The sequence below is a fragment of the Otolemur garnettii genome, unplaced genomic scaffold (genome assembly GCF_000181295.1).
Source record: "Otolemur garnettii isolate 467f Iridium unplaced genomic scaffold, OtoGar3 scaffold00004, whole genome shotgun sequence".
Classification (NCBI taxonomy): Eukaryota; Metazoa; Chordata; class Mammalia; order Primates; family Galagidae; genus Otolemur; species Otolemur garnettii.
Window position 1 is genome coordinate 35,760,980 of NW_003852399.1, and position 22,263 is coordinate 35,783,242.

The 22,263-nt window shown below is 40.1% G+C and overlaps 1 protein-coding gene across 2 annotated transcripts in view; it reads left to right on the top strand.

Moving 5' to 3' along the window:
* The first annotated feature begins 16,971 nt into the window (after positions 1 to 16,971).
* The window catches only part of NBN (nibrin), a 45,982-nt gene continuing 40,690 nt past the window's right edge, over positions 16,972 to 22,263 (top strand). Inside the window, exons 1-4 of one of the 2 annotated variants that reach the window (XM_023517849.1) lie at positions 16,972 to 17,169; positions 19,557 to 19,690; positions 20,531 to 20,679; positions 21,057 to 21,216. In XM_023517849.1, coding sequence (XP_023373617.1) covers positions 17,133 to 17,169; positions 19,557 to 19,690; positions 20,531 to 20,679; positions 21,057 to 21,216 — 480 coding nt within the window. In that variant the 5' untranslated portion in view covers positions 16,972 to 17,132. Of the gene's footprint in view, positions 17,170 to 17,412; positions 17,594 to 19,556; positions 19,691 to 20,530; positions 20,680 to 21,056; positions 21,217 to 22,263 lie in introns of those variants that run through there. The other variant, XM_023517852.1, reaches the window with a different exon arrangement.

The window sequence follows — 22,263 nt, forward strand, 5'->3', positions numbered from 1 at the left end:
AGTACCCTAAATGAACTACCCTCATTCACATAGTAAAAAGAAAGGTTTAAAAACAGTACCCTGGCTCAGCGCCTGTGGCTCAAGCAGCTAAGGCACCAGCCACATGCACCTAAGGTGGTGGGTTCGAATCCAGCCTGGGCCCACCAAACAACAATAATGGCTGCAACCAAAAAATAGCTGGGTGTTGTGGCGGGCGCCTGTGGTCCCAGCTACTTGGGAGGCTGAGGCAGGAGACTCGCTTGAGCCCGGGAGTTGGAGGTTGCTGTGAGCAGTGAAGCCACGGCACTCTACCCAGGGAGACAGCTTGAGGCTCTGTCTCAAAAAGAAAAAAGAAAAACAGTACCCTAAATGAACTACCCTCATTCACATAGTAAAAGTCACACTCACAAGCAACATGACAGTTTACAAATACTATGACAACCCTCAGAAAAAGCCTTACAAGGATAGAAAAGGGGAGGGTTCTCTATTCCAGGAATTCTCCACCCTTTTGCAGGAAAAATCATGAATATTCTACCCCTCCCCCTATTTAACATAAAATTAGGCAGTCAGCACAAAAGGAGAAACCTTGTCAAACGCACTATCTCCTCCACTCACAGGGCTGACCTGTTCCTTCTTTGGAATGTACTGTGCTTCAGTCTTTACACAGAATTTTGTAACTTCACTTGCTCTGCCCATTCTTCCCATCAATTTGGTACCAGTAACCAAGCTGGGGGCCTGACCCCTGATCCCATCTGCCCTGACAAGAGGAAATGGTGTTTGCACACCAATGCCCATGTCAATAGTTGAGGACTGCTAGAAGCAGGGTACAAAGTTCCTTAACCTTAGCCCCATCCTACTGTCTGGAAGTGAATAACAGGTCCCTTCCATACTCAAGGGCGGGAAGGCCAAGGAGTGGGACTCATAGAGATATCTCGGAATCTGCCTGTCCCAGCCGCTACACTGTACGTGGGAGGAAAAGAAGGCTGCAAAAGTTTTAGGTAGATCCACAGCTACCATTTGTCAGAGGGAAATAGCCGCATGGTAGACTTTGGCAGGCTGGACTCTGTTGGTTCCCCAAGCTGAGTACAGAAGCAGAGAGTTAGGACTTCAAGGGAACAAGCCAGCTGGGGAAAATATACCTACAGTGGACTAAAACTCAGAGAAGCCTCCCCAAAGCCTGGGTAAGACCTGGGACCCTTCCCCTTATCCTGAGATGACTAAGATCGAATTCCCTATAATTTCAACAATCATAGATGGATGGATAGGGCCTGGGGAAGGGCTTTAAATATAATTGGGTGATATTACCTTCACTATTGAGTATGTGTTGGAAAATATATACCCACCCTACCTGCCTTGGATGTGAATAGGGTAAAAAAAAAATGGTCATATTAATTTTTTTAATATAGTTCTTGAAATAAAAGTGCCTAAAAACATACCACAGCTTCTACTGCCCCATGTGATGGTGCAGTGGTGGTGTCTGGCAGGCTCTACCCTCTAGCAAGGGCTGCTCCTCACACCCTGGTCCCTCCCTCTTCACGCTGCCCTCTTTGTATGTGGGTCTCAGACAGCCATAGTGAGGAGTCAGCTTGGATGTCATTTTCTCAGCAAAGACTGGACTTCTCCACTAGTTTAGATCTTCCTACCAGGAAGCATTCAAATGTGGTAGTATCTGAATCTTATGCACTTTGGGCAGCCTTATTTGGGAAACAGACCATAAAATTAGGTGCAAAATTAACTATGAATTTAGACTGTAAAAAAGAAATTATAACAAGTTACAAATTCCAAAAAAAATCCACAGTACCGTAAACTTCACATACTCCATAAAAATAAGGCAATATTTTAAATCACTTGACTGCCTAACACACCTCAATTTGTAATTTCCCTGGACATTTTATGGCTGCATTCTGTTTGACCACCTCCCTCTTCATATCAAAAATTTTGTAAGCACCTTTCCATAGAGAAAAGAAGGAGTTCAGGTGCTAAACCATGTGACCTCACACACACAGGCTTGCTATTTGTAGGACTGCTCCAGATCTGTATTCTATAAAGACAAAAATTCTGACAAATTTTATTGTGTGTGGGTCTCATCACACAAAAATATTATTGGGAACATTCATAATAGTATATACTGCATTATTGAATGTTCATGACAGGAGCAAACTTCCATTTCATTTGTCCATGAAACCATGTCCTCTGCTAACATTTTTCATATTTTGATAGTAGCTTCTTGCTCCATACATTATAAACAATTCAAATTGTTTCTCTTCCAATCCCCATATACTTCCAATAATGGGCACCATAGGACACATCTATCTTTCAAGACCACCTCTGGCCCTATGGAAGATGGTCCGACAGCAGGACAACTAGCATTGGCTTAACTCTGTAGTGAAGCGAGAGAAAACCACACAAGTATTACTCAGTTGATCAAAGTCAAACCTACCCCCAGTTCAACTTAGCAGATTCTAAAACTGCAGGTGACCTCTCCAGTATCATACAACATCAGAGGAAGTTTGAGGAACAGAAGTGGGAACAGAAGGAAAATTATTTTATCCACTGCCGTGAAGATAGTTTACTTTTGCAAATTTTACTTACAAAAAAAAGGGGGAAAGCCCTGGAAATTGGAAATTCTGTTCAAGGAAGCCCTGAAATGTATTAGTTATAGGTAAATCCAGTTTTGCCTTGACTATATGTTTTCATAGAGCACTGTATTTCCCTTTTGTAATTCTTATTACAATCACAATCGCATCTTTATCTTATATATTAGAGTAGATGTTGATGGGTGGAGTACATGTCTTTTTTTTTTTTTACTATTCTCTGTCCCCCATATCCAGAACAATGCTTGGTGCACAGGGAGCCTTCAATAAGCTTTCCTGAATGAAGTACCGAAACTGTTGCCATTTTCTAATGGCAATACCATAAAAATAATTTAGAGGAGAAGGGACTTGGTGCAGTGGCTCACGCCTATAATTCTAGCACTTTGGAAGGCTGAGATAGATGGATCACCTGAGCTCAGGAGTTCAAGACCAACCTGAGCAAGAGTAAGACAAAATTCTCTACAATAGCCTGGTGTTGTGGTGGGTGCCTGTAGTCCCAGCTACTTGGGAGACTGAGGCAAGAGGATCACTTAAGCCCAAGAATCTGAGATTGCTGTGAGCTATACCACTATGACATTCCACCCAGGAAGACAAAATGAGACTCTGTCTCAAAAAAAAAAAAAAAATTTAGAGGAGAACTTACAGCGTTGGTTGGTAGGAGCTACTAAAGAAGAGGGGCATAGAAGAAAAAGCCCATTGCAAGTGCAATGAGTTATCGTATTTCAACTAGGTGGGAGCCGAGAAGTCTGACTTTAGTGCCTTACCTAACACTTCTCAACTTTTTTTCTGTGTGCCAAACTATGCTCTGTACCTACATACACATTCACTAATTCTCACAAACACTTTCAAGGTTTATACTATTTTTGTCAACATTTGGGAAACTGAGGCATAAAGCAGTGAAGCAAACTGTCCAGCTAATAAACAACAGTAATGGACTCTGAACCTGGCCCCATCTGACTCTTGGGTCCACACTCTTAGCCAGTTTATTTTAATCTTTGCTAGTGGGGTAGAGATCACTGGGGTTCAAGCCAAGTGCATGTCTCATCAGATGTGTGGTGTTTAGCAAGTTAAGAGATTTCTCACTTGATTTCTTTATGAAATGCAGATAGTAAGGGTGCCAAACTTACAGGGTTCTACTCAGATTTAAATGAGACAATATATTTAAAGCATTTAGAATAGGTCGTGGCATGTACAAAACAGCCAACAATCACTGTTATCATGCACCCAGAGAACAGACAGTTGTTAACCCAAAGTTAGAGGAGAATCCTTGACATTTCTAGGTAAAGATTTTTATTTTCTCACAGAATCACAGGCTATAACTATAGCTAAGTTCAGGCAAGATCATTACCCATAAAATAAACTACCCCAAAGGAGAACAAAAATATGGGAGACCTAAAAAAATGCCTTGCTCAAGGCACAGATATCTAGAAATTACATCTAGAAAAACATCTAGAAATGTTTTGTATTTTTGTTAGATACTTTTACAAAAAAATAACATCCAGTATCCAAAACACAAAGTTGGACAAAATTAAAGGCTCACAGCTTCTGCCCCAGAGGAAGAAGTTGAATCAGTCCTATCCAGCTTGGCAATGTAAGACATATATATCCAAATTAAGAAGAGGCTTATCTAAACAGCATGGTATTGGCACAAAAATAGAGATGTAGATGTATGGAACAGAATAGAAAGCCAACAGATGAATCCAGCTACCTACTGTTACCTCATCTTTGATAAACCAATTAAAAACATTGAATGGGGAAAAGATTCCCTATTTAACAAATGGTGCTGGATGAACTGGCTGGGGACCTGTAGAAGACTGAAACTGGATCCACATCTTTCACCATTAACTAAGATAGATTCTCACTGGATTAAGGACTTAAACTTAAGACATGAAACCATAAAAATACTTGAAGAAAGTGCAGGGAAAACACTTGAAGAAATCGGCCTGGGCAATTTTTTTATGAGACAGACCCCACGGGCAATTGAAGCAACATCAAAAATATTGGGACCTGATTAAACTAAAGAGCTTCTGCACAGCCAAGAGCACAGTAAGTAGGGCATGCAGACAGCCCTCAGAGTGGGAGAAAATATTTGCAGTTTATGTCTCTGACAAAGGTTTAATAACCAGAATCCATAGAGAACTCAAACTTATTAACAAAAAAAAAAAAAAAAACAAGTGATCCCATTGCAAGGTGGGCAAAGGACTTGAAAAGAAATTTCACCAAAGAAGATAGGCGTGCAGCCTATAGATATATGAAAAAATGCTCACCATTCTTAATCATTAGAGAAATGCAAATCAAAACTACTTTGAGATATCACCTAACTCCAGTAAGATTAGCCCATATCACAAAATCCCAAAACCAGAGTTGCTGGCATGGATGTGGAGAAAAGGGAACACTTCTACATTGCTAGTAGGAATGCAAATTAATACGTTCCTTTTGGAAAGACGTCTGGAGAACACTTAGAGAACTAAAAATAGACCTGCCATTCGATCCTACAATTCCACTGTTAGGTATATACCCAGAAGATAAAAAATCACATTACAATACAGATGTTTGTATCAGAATGTTTATTGCAGCCCAATTCATAATTGCCAGGTCATAGAAGAAGCCCAAGTGCCCATCAATCCACGAATGGATCAATAAACTGTGGTATATGTACACCATGGAATACTATGCAGCCCTAAAGAAAAACGAAGACTTTACCTCCTTCATGTTTACATGGATGGAACTGGAAAATGTTCTTCTTAGCAAAGTATCACAGGAATGGAAGAAAAAGTATCCAATGTACACAGCCCATTTATGGAACTAATTTATAGCTCTCAAATGAAAGCTGCAACTTAATTCTAGCCCAAGAATATGGGGAAGGGGTGGGGAAGGGGTGGGGAAGGGGAGGGCAGAAGGGCGGCTGGGTGGTGGGAGGGTGACTGGAAAGATCACCTATATTTCTGTCTAACAAGGGTATAAGTGAACTTTTCTAGAACTAGAATATAAATGTTTTGACACAATGACTATGCAAATGACATGAAGTTTATGTGAACCAGCTTGATGAAAGTATTTCAAAATGTATATGAAAACACTACACTGCACCCCGTGTTTGCATTAATGTATACAGCTATCATTTAATTAAAAAAAAAAAAAAGAAGAGGCTTGTCTGGGCCCAGTAGCTCATGCCTGTAATCCTAGTACTTTGGGAGGCTAAGGCTAACTGGAGGCGAGGTGTTCAAGATCAGCCTGGGAAACATAGAAAGAACCCCATCTCTTAAAAAAGTAAAAGAGGCAATTCTCCCTGTGGATAATAAAGGAAGAGGTTTCCCCTCCGCCCTTTTCTTAGAGGATTGTTTTGTAAAACTTATTGTAAATTCTTTACCTCTTTGAAATACATGTAAATCGTTTTTTAAAAGGCTTAGTAATCCTCCTGGCAGGCTTACAGCCTGGCAATGTCTCTTTAAGGAACTTAGAGCTATCCCTTTGCCAAGTGATTATGAAGGAAGATACAGCCCTTACCTCCTAGTTTCTGTGAGATAGTAGAAGCCTAACTTGGGCTGTTTGCCTGACTCAAAGTTGTAAACCTATCATGTGTCATAAAGATAGAAGAAGTTTACTTTTCTTTTGAATCAAGCCAATTCACTAATACAGATGGTCGTCCCACTTACCAAGTGAATTTAAAATGAACTATATGTCACAATTGGTACTGGCAAGACCCCTTACTGAAGAACTAGTTATCGTTTGTCTTTTTTGTTTGTTTGTTTGTTGTTCGTTTTTTGTTGTCTTTTTTCTTTTGAGGCAAAGTCTTACTATGTTGCCCAAGCTGGGCTGGAACTGTTGGGCTTAAGCAACCATCCTGTCTCAGCCTCCTGAGTAACTGGGACAATGGGCATGTGCTAGTTATTGTTTATCTTATAAACATGTATGAAATCATTGCATCTGCTTGCCTGTATAAAGGGTGAGATTTGTCTTGATAATTTCTTTATCTGATGGGCTGTGGTTCTGGTTTAATATTTATTCTGTAATAAAATTGCTCCCTTTCTCTCCTGTCTTTATGAACAGTTTTTCTGGAGTAGCCAAAGATTTTGCTTTTAACTGTTTCCCCAATAGCAATAAGCTGTAAGCAAATCCCTTGGCACCCAGCCCTAAAGCCTGCTGGGGTCATAAAGGACCATATCTTTCAGAAATGGCCAGAGGGTTGCTTAGTATTGTTTTGGAAGGGGAATAAAGTGACTGAGAAATTCTTTGACTGGTTTCTGTCTCACTACTGAAGAATATCAGTAAGCCTGTAAGGCCTACCTGAAAAGGAGAGCCAATATGTGACCAGTGACCCCCTTAAAGGCCCAAGTCTGAGTCTGAGAAAATGGTGCTACTTGACAATGTTCCTCTGGGTTTTATTAAATTTTTTTTTTCTAGAAGCCAGGCACAGTGGCTCACACCTGTAATCCCAGCACTCTGGGAGGATGAAGTGAGTAAATTGCTTGAGCTCACGAGTTCAAGAGACCAGCCTGAGTAAAAGCAACACCCCATCTCTACTAAAAAAAGAAAAAAAAAAAAAAAAAAACTAAGGCAAGAGGATCACTTGACCCCAAGAGTTGAAGGTTGCTGTGAGCTATGACACCATGGCACTCTACCCAGGGTGACAGCTTGAGACTCTGTCTCTAAATAAATAATTTTTTTTTCTGAAGATGGGTATCTTGCTACATTTCCCAGGCTGACTTTGAACTCCTGGATTCAAGATATCCTCCTAAGTACCTGGGGCTATACGGACACACTGCCACACTCAGTACCTCTGGGTTTTGATCCAGAATTCACAGAGATTGCACATCACAGAGATTCCACATCACAGAGATTGCTCAAGAGTTGTGCTCTAAGAACTCAGTCAGTTCTGGGGCTAAAGCCACCCAAAGAGAGTTGCACTGAGAAGCAGAAAAGCAGGTTACATTGTTCTTGTCATGACTCTTATCAAAAGTTTGGTACTTGTCCCTGAGGCTGAATGAATGTGAATGAAGAACAAGGACTCGTGGTTTGAGGAAAAGGAAAGGGAGGTCTATTAATGTGCCAACAAATGAGGAGGCCAGTAGACTGGCCTCTTAAAATACTCTTCTGGCCAGGCAAGGTAGCTCATGCTTATAATCCTGGGACTCTGGGAGGCAGAGGTAGGTAGATTCTTTGAAGTCAGGAATTTGACACCAGCCTGAGCAAAATGAGACACTTTCTCTATCAAAAATAGGAAAATTATCAATACTAAATTGTAACTAGAAAAAAAATAGAGAAATTAACTGGGAGTGGTGGCACGCACCTATAGTACCAGCTACTTGGGAGGCTGCAGCAGGATAATACCTTGAGCCCAGGAGTTTGAGGTTGCTATGAGCTAGGCTAAGGTCACAGTACTCTAGTTTGGGTAACAGAGTGAGACTTTGTCTGAAAAAAACAAAACAAAACAAAACAAAAAACCACCATCCTGCCTTCATGCAGAAAAACAGTAGGGCTTTTTAAAGGGGGGTTAACGGTGATTGGGCTCACATCTTCATGACCAGTGTTACATGTCATGGTTTTGGCTACTGTTGTTTAACTATAATGAATGGTTTCAGTGGACCTTATCTCTGGTAACAATGATCTGGTAACCCTTACAAAATTCTGTTGACCCATCTTCTGTGGTTTATGATACTAGAAAACAAATGGCAAAGAACATTTATCTACCTCTTGGGTTACTGGCCTTGGGAAGCAGTGCAGGTTTTAATTCCCCCAAATGGTGGAGGGCATAAAAGACACAACTTATAAAACATTTTTTTACCCTTTTTCAGACCTTTACCTCTGTCAACTCTACCACAAATTGACTTTCTGCTGCTTCTTGGCAAATTAACTTTTATTAGCTTGATTTTTCTCATCTGTAAAATTAGGATGTTGGCATAAATTGTTTCTAAGATCACTTGTAGTTCTAAAAATCTGTGATTTTACAAATCAACTAGAGTTGGCAGAGTTGTTATAGACCACCTGCTGTGATACTAAGGAGGTCATTGTGAAATGCTGTTAAGATAAAATAACTGATAGATAACGTTTTTTTAAAGATAATTAGCTCTTATGTATCACTGGCATTTAAATGCTTCATCTAACTTACACATTTTATTTTCTTTACTTATTTTTTCTCTTTTTATTTCCTGGTTAACAAAGGATAATTTACATATTTTAGAAAAGTATTAAGCTTCAGATTTTCAAAGTGCTTTGCAAGCTTTAATTAGCATCTTAAATCACTTCTGCAAGGGGGACTCATTCATGATCTTATAATACAGGCTTATTTGTTCTCATTTTGTAAAGTCAAGTCTTATACTCTGCAATTTGGGGTCTTACATGCTTTTATTTTTTAATTTTAAAAACAAATGGGGATGAAACAGTCCTTATGATTCAAGTAATCCATTAATGCTTCAATTAACTCTACAGAGATTAGCCTTACATATACTGTTATATTTCCATAGAGAGATGAAACTAGTTAGACACATAGAAGTAATTATTTATTCTAGTGAAATATAAATTGTTGTAGTAAAATCAGGTAGTAAAGTAGAAATGGGATTCAGATACAAAAGTAGAATTCATTAATTCCTTACTACCAGATAATCTTCAGGACCATACAGATGCAGTTGAATCCATGTGTGTTCTCCACGTGCTTCTCATTCACCTGGAGCCCACCGACCATCACAGCTGCAACAGAAGTAAAAATGGAAAGAAGAGCAAAAGAGGTTCAAAGAGTAGTTAAGTTAAACCAAGAGTTATGTGTCTGCCATGTGTTCATCATTATAGTAAATATTAGACATTAAAGTTACATGTCTGAAGAAATTTAAAAGGAAGGAAAGGAACCTAATATTTGGGCAATCCCTACCATGTGTATACTGCACTATCTCATTCAATCCTGGCAGTGCTGCAGCAGGGTAGCTGTTATTTAACTCCACTTAGAGATATGAGGAGACTGAGTTGCCTTTGTTAGTTACTCCTTACATAATCTTGAAAAAATTAAATCCTATCTCGACTAAACCTATACTTCAGCTTTACATGATTTAGAAATTAATGGCAGGGTTAACGGAATCTGTAGGAGGGTAAGAGAGTGTTTTAAAGAGTTAAAGAGTTTGTTGTTATTGTTGTTGTTGTTAAATAAGATAAGGTAAAGAAATCAAAGAGAGAAAGTGAAGACGCATAGAAGAAAAAGGTAACTGATAAAGCAAAACCCTGGGGAAACGGAAGGAGATAGGTTTGAGCACAAATGGAGACACTGAAAGATCACATCATGTCCTGATGCCAGAGAAAAGAAGACAAGGATGAGGTGGGGGTATAGATTTTAGAAGAAAAGAAGTTTGTCTTGCCATAGGGACAGAGACAAAGTAGGCTCAGAAATGTTAAGAAAGTTCTTGCATCAATTTCCTCCGTAAAATATGATATCATATTTTAGAAGGAAGGCAGGAGATGATCAGATCTGAGCATCAGAGTTGAGAATGTATTACCTTAAAGCAAGAAAAGGTACTGAGGAATTGTGTTCTGGAGTCAACTGATATGAGAGTTTATAAGCTGGTATTGGCTCCATATTTTAAATGATGGACAGATATTACTCAGACCTCAGGAGGGAAGGCTATTGTAGGACTGACTCAAGCTTGGGGGTTTGTTAAGGCTTCCTAGACAATGAGTGATAGGGCTCAGAGGGAAAGCTGGGAGGGCTGAGAATAAAAGCAGCTCCCAGAGCTGTAGCTCAGAACTGAGAGCTGAGCTGGGCATAGAGGTTATCAACCTATAGGTCCTGGGGTCCAGCCTGGATATGAAGGCAGGTGGAAAATGAACACTGGGTTAAGTGGAGGGCTTATGTGGCTGGAAACCTGCATGAGGCTAAATAGCAGTGTGATGGGAGTGAGCACAGGGCGTGAGAAGGCCAGGCAGCTCCACTCGTTACAGGATAGAAAGTGTGGGGAAGGTTCTGATGATTTAAAGATCTAGCAGGGATGCTTAACTGTTGCCCATGGGCCATGCCAGGGATTACGTGAGGACTTTTTTGCTTATCTGTAGTGGCAGATATCACAAAAATTATGCACAGACTTTTTTTGTTGTTGTTGTTTGCTCATCAGCTTTCTTTAGTGTTTGTGTATTTGACATGTGGCCCAATGTTGTGTGGAGAAGTCAAAAGTTTGGACACCCCAGAGAGGGAAGTACGTGTGGAGTAGAGATGAAAGTCACAGGTGCTGAGACAAAGGAAGGTGTGCTGAGCATGTAGAGTGGGTTTTTTAATGCATCTTATGACAATTTGAGAATGATAGAATTGGAACAGAGCAAAACACTCTCACATTGGTGATAATGTCCTCAGTGAAGATGGGCAAATGGCGTGGACGCCTGAAATCACTAATAATAAAAGGAGGCCTGCAGGGTGGGTAGTCCCACAAAATAATCTTGACCCAGGAGAGATTTTACAATGTTGGGAAGAGTAATACACTAAAATGGAAAGTAAAGGTCCCATAGATGTGATAGATATGAGTGGGTGCAGTAAGGAAACAAATTATTCTAGAACTTCAGGGAAGCTGTAGTCTTGGGTGAGAGCTATGCTTCACTTGAGGCCAGATGTAGAGGGAAATTTCTGTCAATACCCTGAAGATCTAGCAGGGTTTATTTATAACAGAACAGAGGTAAGAGGAGATGCTAGCAGGCTACGTGAAGCAGAGAGTAGGGAGATGTAAGCAACCAATTTGGTACCCATCTCAAGCCCTGTTTGCATTATTCCCTCTCTTTTCAGTTTGTATGGGCTCTGGTTATCAGACTTGTTTTCTTGCCGAGCAATAGATGGAAATCACAAGGTCTCAGCTTTCCCTTATTACTGCCATATTTCCTCTTGGCAATCGGCTGTAAATAGGGCTGAGTTACAGCAACCCAGAAGGGAAACACCAGGCCTGATAAGGGAAGGAAGTGACTTCACGTTGAGGCAGTTGCAGAACCCAGCCAACATGTAGCAGCAGGAATAAGAACAGTGCTGCGGGGCTGTATGTTGAGGATGCTGAACAAGAGGTGAGTGGAAGATAAATTTCAACGAGGGAGAACTTACTGATGAAAAAGGGGCTTTAACACCCTGACAAGGGCCCTGGGAAACATTGCTGCCATTCTATGGTGACCCTGAGAAGCTTGAGGAACGCTGGTAGCCCACAGAGCAGAAATGCCAGAATTGGTGGCATGGTGGAAATGGGACTGAAAATGCTTGGAGAAGTGAGTTTGCTAGAGTGACTGTACCAGGTAAGGCTGAAAACCTCGCTAGATATCAACATTCCAGTTCCGATGCTCCATTTATTAAAGTGACAAAGAATTCTCTGGTGAGAAGGGCAACAGCATCACTGAGAAGTGAGTGATATCTCTGCTGTAAAGGTCATGGTTGACGATGAAAGATGCTGGCATGGGATTGAGTTGATGGATGGATAGCAGTGGGGAATAACAGAATCCTGAAGTTATGGAAGCTAAAAGGTGACATTTAACCATCCATAGGCTACAATTATCCTAGTAAGTGGCAAGATTGGAGTGGCAGCCAGAGCTCCTGACCCAAAGAGAGCTTAAAAGATGGTTCATAGAGAGTGGCGCCTGTGGCTCAGTGAGTAGGGCACTGGCCGCATATATCGAGGGTGGTGGGTTCAAACCAGGCCCCTGCCAAACTGCAACAAAAAAACAGCCAGGCATTGTGGCAGGCCACTGTAGTCCCAGCTACTCAAGAGGTTGAGGCAAGAGAATTGCCTAATCCCAGGAGTTGGAGGTTGCTGTGAGCTGTGTGATGCCATGGCACTCTACCAAGGGGAATAAGGTGAGACTCTGTCTCTAAAAAAAAAAAAAAAAGATGGTTAATAGAATAAGTTGTCCCCATGGGGAAGTCAGAAGCTAGCCAACGGGGTACACTCCATCTACAGAATGAAAAGATATCAAGGATGGATGACACAGGCTCAGAGAAGTAGCCTCAATAAAAAGCTAGTCTCTTCCCCAATTTCGTAACTTGAGTCAGTTTACCAATCCAGAACCCATTGACTGATGGGTCTGAAAGAAAGGCAGAAGGAAGGAAGTTGCAACACCAAGGTGAGAAAAAGGAAGTCATATGGTAATTACTTCCCCTGTCCCTGCCCCATTCCCAGTCCTTCCCTTAAGGTACTGATAGCCACTAACTTAGAAAAATCATACACGAGGGTGGGGCACTGTGGCTTACACCTATAATCCCAGCACTCTGGGAAGCCAAGGTGCGTCCATTGCCCGAGCTCACAGATTTGAGACCAGCCTGAGCCAGAGGGAGATGTTATCTCTAAAAGTAGCCAGGTGCTATGGTGAGCATCTATAGTCCCAGCTACTTGGGAGGCTGAGGCAAAATAATTGCTTAAACCCAGGAGTTTGAGGTTGCTATGAGCTATGATGTCACCGCACTCTACCGAGGGTGATAAACTGAGACTCTGTCTCAAAAACTAAAAAAAAAGAAAAGAAAAATCATACACTGACAAAAAGAGAATGCCCAAACATTTTGAGGGTTGTTGAACATGATCATTATTGACACCCATGAACCCGAAATATCATGGGCCCCAGTTAAACTGGAGGTACTTGGAAACCAGATAGTTCCTCAGGTCTGGCTTATGGTAGGTTCACTGAGCACACAGACCTATATAGGTCTTTTTCCTAGCTCCCAGGTATGTAATTGGAATGAACACACTTGTTTGTTAGTATAATACCCACATCAGTTCCTTGGTCTATGAGTAAGAGCTATCAAAGTGGAAATGTTGCAGGAAGACCAGGCCCATCAGAGAGAAAGAGCACCCAAACATGACGTTTATAAGAGGAAGGGCTTTATTCTTCGGCCGGGAGCTTGTGGCAAAGATTTCCAAATGGCCGTGCTCCCCGAGTGGCTTGGTCTTTCCCTTTTTATTGACAGTTAAAAAGTTTCATGCCACAGGTACCCTTCTCATTGGCCAATTTGAATCAAGCGGGAGATGCTAGTCTAGCCCCTACAGAACTAAGGATTTCACAGAACTTGGAAATTTCCAGGTTCCTGGAAGTTAAGCCTACAAATTCCCAAGAGCTGGGTCACCATGCAGAGGACCCTGCAGGTGCATCCTTGCGGTTTCCCTGAGAAGACCTGTTCTCCCAGACCTCGCCTTTCTTGAGTATCCTCTCTCAGAAAAAGCCAACAGGGAGCCTCTGACATTGCACAGCCATGATGGTAAATAAAATACAATACAGGGAAATGGTAGATATTAGTGCCTTTTTGGTTCCTTTTATATTTCCTTTTAATTCACCATACTTGACCAACCAAGTCCAACAGTTCTTGGGGAATAAACAGTAGACTGCTCTAACTCAAGAGCAAGTAATAATCCCAATGAAAGCTGCTATACTAGATGCAAAATCTTTATAAGAGTACAGTAACATGACCCCAGGTAACTGGTCTGTTAGGTGATTGATAATGATGAATGTGTTCTTTCCTAACCTCCTCAGGAAGTACAATCCAAAATTTTTCATATTTGATTGGAACAAATAATAGAAAATATTTATAGTGTTGCCCCAGCAGTATATTTCTTCTTAACCTCTGTCATAATGTAACATAACATATAGAAGGCTCTGAATTGTCTGGACATTCCGTAGAACATCCCACCGGTCTATTATATTGATGGTACTAAGCACCAAGCTAATCAAATAGGGTGAACAAAAACTGGCAAACATGTTGAGGGTGAGATATGCATACTCCAGAGAAATGTATGCTCTGGAGCAGTGGTTCTCAACCTTCCTAATGCCACCATGTATTTTCATTGTTAAAAAGGGGTCATGGGGGCGGCACCTGTGGCTCAAGGGGTAGGGCGCCGGCCCCATATGCCGGAGGTGGTGGGTTCAAACCCAAAAACCTCAAAAAAAGGGGATCGTGACCCACAGGTTGAGAGTAGAATGTAGAAGAAAATTCCTGTAAATTATTGAAAAGTCACCACATCAGTGAAATTAAGGAATTCTATGATCCAAAGCAGATGTTTTTATGTCTTGTTTATTTCTTGATCATGTTTTCTTCCAAAATATTCATTATTTTGATTTCATATTTAAATTATTATTGATTTTTATATCAGTGTGAGTAGGGAGTCAGTCTTTATTTCTCGTGTAACATTAACTATTACAGTATACCCAGAATCATTGATGGGAGCAGGGGACTTTCCTCCATGAGTCTGTAGTATCGCCTTTGAAAAATCAAATTACCCTAGGTATCCAACTTTTTTAGGTCTTTATTCTGACACATTTGCCTATTTTCTATCCTTGTGCCAGTAGAACACTGACTTAATAATTACAACTTTATAATAAGCCTTGATTTTGGTAGTTTAAGTATTCTAGTTTTGTTATTCTAAACTGCATTGGCTATTCTAGGCATTTGCATTTCCATATGTATTTAAAATCTACTTATCAATTCCCATTCAAAAGAAGCATTTGAGACATTCTTGAAGTTACATCAGATCTATAGATCAATTTTGGGATAAGTCACATGTTTATCTATGAATGTAGCATATTCTTGCATTTGTTTATAACTTATAAAATTTTCTGTAAATAATTGTTTATTAATGTTTTAGAGCACATATTTTAATATCTTTATTACTACTTTATTTATTGTCATTACTAATTTGATGATTTGGTGGTATTGTATTTACAGTATCTTATACATGTCATTTTCTATTTATTTTCTGGAATAAAAGTATACAATTAAATTTTTTATCTAGACATATCTAGTGATCTTATTAAATTCACCTATTCATTCAAATAATTTGCTACTAGATTCTTTCCAATTTTCAGTATATGCAATCATATCATTTGTGAATAATCACAGTGTTATTTTTTCCTTTTCCAAACTATGCCTTTTGTTTCTTTTTCTCCTTTATTGCATTGGCTACAGCATCCAATAGTATGTCCTTGTTTCATTACTGATGTCATGGGAAAATTTTCAATAATCTTTAAGTATAATTTAAGCCATAGTTTTTTTGTAAATGGCCCTGTGAGATCAAGGATTCCTACTTTGTAGAGAGTTTTTTTTTTTTATCATGAATGAGTATTGAATTTTATCAATTTATTTTTGCAACCATTGAAATAATCACATGATTTTTGTCTCTTCTATTATTCTGGTCAATTACATTGACACCCCCCATATTAACCCATGCTTCTGTTTCTGGAACAAACCCCACTTAGTTATGATTATTCTTTTTATAGTATCACTTGATTCAATTTGCTAATATTGTGTTTAGGATTTGTGAATCTACATTTATAACCTAGAGTGGTAAAATTGACAATCTCATTAAATTGACACTTTTTTCCTATTCTAGAATACTTTTTTTGAGACAGAGTCTCACTCTAAGTAGAGTGCTAGGGCATCACAGCTCACGGCATCCTCAAACTTTTGGGCTTAAGCAATTCTCTTGCCTCAGTCTCAAGAGTAGCTGGGACTACAGGCCCCCAGCACAATGCCCGGCTATTTTTTTGTTGTCATTGTCATTGTTGTTTGGAGGGCCCTGGCCAGTTCGATCCCGACAGCACCGGTGTGTGTGGCCGGCGCCATAGCAGCTGAGCCAGAACACTTTTGAAAACTAGAAATGACACCATCAGAATTGTGCTCTCAGGTGTTTACTTGGCAGTGTAAAGGATGTAAAATAGACTGCCCTGTGAGGCTACTGGAGTGTTAAGCAGAGAGTTTGAACCAGTTTGGGCCCAGCAGGAATGAAAATAAGGCATACACTGTGCAGATGCAACATGTGATTAGACGAAAGTGTAATATTATGAAATAGATAAGTTAGGAAAAGTTGATTTGAAGTGGAAAAGGGTAAAAACAATAAGTTGACTTTGGGGCAATTTTTTTTTTTTTTTGAGACAGAGCCTCAAGCTGTCCCCCTGGGTAGAGTGCTGTAGCATCACAGCTCACAGCAACCTCCAACTCCTGGGCTCAAGCGAGTCTCCTGCCTCAGCTTCCCAAGTAGCTGGGACCACAGGCGCCAGCTACAATGCCTGGCTTTTTTTTTGGTTGCAGCCATCATTGTTGTTTGGCGGCCCGGGCTGGATTCGAACCGCCACCTTTGGTGTATGTGGCGCCTTAGCCACTTGAGCCACAGGCGCCGAGCGTGGGGCAAAATTTTTATTTTCACCATTATCACCATTATTAGGATGCATACAAAGGAAAGACTGTAATTTAAGAAATCGCAAATACAGAGCTATATATAACTGGTCAACATTTTGATGGCTTTAATTAGAAACTCTCCTACGGTGCTGTGGAGCTAACTTGAAAAATTCTGTATAGTGAAAATAAGAAAATGTAGATAAGCCTTGAAGTGGCGCGCATACTGCATACCCTTTGAATACAGCGCATTGCATGACAAACTGCTCTGTTCCTTTCCCAGCCACCAGGTGGCGACCAGGCGCCCAAAACGCACTCCCGCCCCATCCGCGTTTCCCAGGCCATCTGCGTGGCTCCCGGGAGCGCGCACGTCCCAGAGTCCGCGCTGGTCGTAGGCTGTGGCCGCGCCCGTTAGTTGCGTTTACGTGGCAGCACTTCAGTCCGAGTCCTGAGAAGCCGGACTCATGTGGAAGCTGGTCCCTGCTGCGGGCCCCGGGCCTGGTAAGTGCGGAAGGGAAATCTCGGGGCCCGTTTTCCCGGGTACAACTGCAGAGGGGGAGCACCTGCGAGCGAAGCTTCCTGCGCCGTCCCAGTTTCCGGCCCGGAAGGCTGCGGAAGCGGATGCCAGGGGGATCTGGGAAGCGCCTGGTCTTCCGGGCGGCGCGGCGGCTGCGAGCGGGCTGCAGCCGGACCGGCGGGTGGGCGTGGGGCGGCGGCGGCGGGCGCCCCCGCCCGGTGCGACGCGCTCTCCGCGTTTGGGACCAGCGGGGCTTAGATGTTCTGGGGAAGTGAGCCGTGGCGGGGACCCGCCGTGACATCCAGTCCTGGGGGAAACACCTATTGTAGCAAATCAGAGGCCAGGCCACACGCTTAGCTACTGGTGACTCTAGAGTATATTGTTTTCGTGAAGACTCACATGATTTGGGTATGTGGCAACTGTGGAAATGCTTACTTTCAGTTTTGTTTCAGAACAACAGAGAAAGTAGATTTATTTTTTTCTTATCTCCATTTCCAGCAGTGGGAAATGGTTACGCATGTTGTTTAGTGTGTGTGATCACTATTAGTTGATAGAAGGGTAAGCAGGTATACTATGGGGCTTGTTCTTAGGAACTTTCGACTAAGTGGAGGGAATATGAAGAGGGCCAAGTTAAAAAGTCTCTGGAAGACATCACTGTAGGCCCAGCTTTGCCGAACTCCTTCCTAGCCTAATCACTCTACCATTCTGGTCATAATATCTTGTGCTCCCAGACTAAACTCCACAAATCTCCAACATACATGCTGTTACTCCAGCATGTAATTTACGCCAGTTTTTTAGAAAAACGGATTATCTTTTCCCACTGATTTGAAATGCTACCTTTAGCGTAAAAACAAAACTACACGTCTAATCTGGAAGTTATTGCATTGGTCTGTGTAGCTTACTCCTGGTCCATAACCATACTTTTTAACAACTGTAGTTTTACAGAATATTTTGCCGTCTAGTAGGGCAAGTTCACGTAATATTATTCAAATATTTCTTGATTATTTTTTAACACAGTTTGCTGATCATTTTTTGAATTTTTTTATTAAGTTATAAACACGGTATTTTGATTTTGGTTTAGATACTGTAAGGGTTGCAAGTCTGCCTTTGGTTCTTGGTGTGCTCTTGGCCAAAGAATGACCAGACACATCACAATGTCAAGCCCAGCCGTCTGGTTCTATTACCTGGGTTTTTGACTCCTTAGGAGAGAAAAATCACCAGCAGGGCCAGTACAACAGAGTTGCCAAGAGAAGAGAGACTGACTAACTTGAATCACTTAGTGCTCAGGTTGTTTCCTTTCATTGGCCCATTCCCCAGGGTGGGCTCTTGGGAGGTGTAGGATATTACTAAACAATCAGCTAGTGACCTCAGTTTCCTCTGGGTAAAAGCTCCTCCAAAAGTCCATCTGGAGGAGCTGAAGGGAATTCCCAGGTTGATAAAGTAGGACCTCCTTTCTCTGGTATAGCAGTTGCTTGAGATAGGATTGAGGGTTGGGCAACATCAAAACCATGCAGCACCCTTATCCTCCTTCCCAGGTGGAGCAGTTGCTCCAGACGGCACCCAAGCAGGGCACCCTTGTTCCCAGAAGAGCTGGCGGACATGTCATCCACCTAACATACTTTCCAACAATTACCATTTTGCAGCATATTTTGCCATCAAGTAGGGCAAGTTCACATATTATTCAGAATTTTTGACCATTTTTTAATGTAGTTTCCTGGTGAGTGTTTGAATTTGTTTATTCATTTTCTTTTTTTTCTTTTTTTTTTTTTTTTGAGACGGAGCCTCAAGCTGTTCCCCTGGGTAGAGTGCTGTGGCATCACGCTCACAGCAACCTCCAACTCCTGGACTCAAGCGAGTCTCCTGCCTCAGCCTCCCAAGTAGCTGGGACCACAGGTGCCCACCACAACGCCTGGCCATTTTTTGGTTGCAGCCATCATTGTTTGGCAGGCCCGGACTGGGGATTCGAACCCGCCACGTTAGGTGTATGTGGCTGGCGCCTTAGCTTCTTGAGCCACAGGCGCCAAGCTTGTTTTATTCATTTTCAAGCAGAGTGTTGTAATATTAGTTTGGTAATATATTTGTAAGTTAATTTGGGGGAGTATTGACTCTCAGTATTGTTTTTGCTTTAGAAAAATAATATGTTTTTCCATCTATTTTTAGGTAATCTTTTATATTTCAGCAATATAAACAAGTTTGACTTGTGCTTAACATTTGAATAACAAATAAGAATGTTTTAATACTTTTCTACCTATATTACATATGCATATGTGTATGTAGGTACTTGTATAAAATGTTTTAATATTGTCCTACCTATAGTACATATGCATATGTGTGTATGTCTATCAATTTACCTTTTTTTAATTTCTCTTAGGGGAACCGTACAGACTTTTGACTGGTGTTGAGTACATTGTTGGAAGGAAAAACTGTGCCATTCTGATTGAAAATGATCAGTCAATAAGTAGAAATCATGCAGTGTTAACTGCTAACTTTTCTGAAACCAGCCTGGTACGTTACTAATTTAATTTTAAAAGCTTACAATAAGGGGGTTAAATCACAAGAGTTGGCTTGTTGCACATGGTGAGAGTTTATAGGACTTTTCATTTCATAAAGCTGTTTAGATTTGATTTTGAGATTTGAACTGTTTTCAGTATTTTACTGTTTTAGTAATTTAGGAACTTAGAGGGAGTATGACATATTTATTTTTTATTTACTTAACTATCATTTATTGAATGTCTACTCTGTGCCAGTCGCTGTGCCAATCCTGGGAATAGAGCAGTAGACCTTCGTGACCAGTGGTAATAAAAAAGAAAGGCCATTATTTTGAGCGGAGTTTGCATTTAGGCAAATGCTGTATTCAGTGTTATTTAGGTTTTGTGTCTATTAGGCATAGAAAAACATCAAAATTCTGCAGAAAAAGTAAAATTGTTATTGTGAGTCAGAAACTCTAGCCTTTCACCTCTTACTGTGATTGAACCAATTTTTACAATATGATTTTGATAATGAAAAATAAAACAGTAATGAAGTTGTCGTGCTATATGTAAAATAGACTGTACCAAAGCAACAGATTCAAAACTGTGTGAAATTGAAGAGTCAGAAAATTACAAAAATAAGTAACATTTATTTGGGGAATTAGGAAATTTCCCTGAGAGTAAATATGAATTGCTAGTTGAGTGATCATTCTCTGAAGGCAGCCAAAGCAAGAATTTATGTACAGTGTTGGGAGGTTAGCCACGTATGTATCCCCTAATCAAAACGTTGTCAGCTTTTCCTTTTTTAACCTTTTTCCCCCTAAGAATTGAATGTACTAAGTGGTAAAAGATTTTAAATTATTATCTGATTTTTCAGAGTCAAACAGATGAAATCCCAGTATTGACAATAAAAGATAATTCTAAGTATGGTACCTCCATTAATGAGGAAAAAATACAGAATGGCCTTTCCCAGACTTTGAAGACAGGGGATAGAATTACCTTTGGAGTGTTTGAAAGTAAATTCAGGTAAGAAGTTTTAAAATTAATGTTAAAATAGACAGTTTTGATTCATACCAATCAAATTGTAAGGAAAAGGACGTTCATAGGTAATGAAAACAATATAATTTAGTTCCTACTTAGCATGGTGGTAGTGCATTTTGTCAATCTCGGTGATGAGAATTTGACCAGGCCCTGCAAATTTGATGAGACATGTATTAGTTTGATTCCTCACAGGTCAAAGTATAACATTAACTTTCACTTGTTTTTTCTTCAGTGGAGAAAGTTAATAATACATACAAATTAAAATTAACAGTATGTGACATGAACGTAAATTTTTAAAGTACTATAAATTGCCATCTCTTACTATGATAGAGTAATTTTATGTAACTTATTCTCATTTTCAGGGTAGAGTACGAGCCTTTGGTTGCATGCTCTTCTTGTTTAGATGTGTCTGGGAAAACTGCTTTAAATCAAGCTGTATTGCAACTTGGAGGACTTACTGTAAACAATTGGACAGAAGAATGTACTCATCTTGTCATGAAATCAGTTAAAGTTACCATTAAAGTAGGTTGACTATCTTCTTACTATGGTAATATAAGTTTTGTCAATTTAAGGTTACTCATTTGCTCACTGTACACAGACTTCTTAAAAATTGAGAGGGGGTGGGGGGAAGGTAGGAGGGAGGAGAATGGAGGTGCTCCCATTTAAGGGACACAATGTCATGGTGTATGACATACCTCTTGAGGGTGGGACACAATTATAACAGGGACTTTACCTAACAAATGCAAATACGTAACCTCATTCTTTGTACCCTCAATTAACGTGAAACAATAAATAAAAATTTTAAAAATTTACTTTAAAACTTTTAGAGCTGGTAATTGTAGATTTGTATATACCCATTCCGTGCCTTTATATATCATTTAGGCTTAAATGGCTTTTCATATAATCTGTTTATTATCTGAAATGAGCAAAAGTACAAACAATTAGATTTTAGATTTTGATTTAGCATTTTAGAAAGTGATTAATGATATCCTTTCAGTAAGAAGTTTATTAGAGTGCATATTTTGTTTTCAGTCTAAACGCAAAGCAGGTCGTGATTAGCTGCTGATCTTCAGAGTTAGCAAGCATTTTATGCCTCTTCTATCAACTCCAGTCTCTGATACTCTCTCATGAGCTCATGATCTTTTATTTAGTATTTATTTGATTCAAGGTCCTAATTACAAAGGCTTTAAGTTCTTGTAGTTTAACATTAGCTTAATGCATCTTCATAAGCTAAAGATAGTAGATAAGTACCTTTAGAAGACATTGACTATTCATTAAAACAGTGATATATTTTGGTATGTTTTCAGATTTTGCATCTTCATCAGATTTGGTTATATTCAAAGCTAATTGAAGAATGACATTGGGAGGTGATTCGTCTCCTTTTAAGCAGGTTGACATATTATGGGATTGTTTTAGGTTAATATCTAAAGCAAAAATTATTTAGATTCCTTTATTGGATAATTCAAAAAAAAATTCTTCAGTATTTAATGTGATCAATTAGAATATGTGTATTTAACTTAAAGAGGTGTTGTAAAGAAGGGCTTGCAGTGTGGATAGATCCTCAAGTTA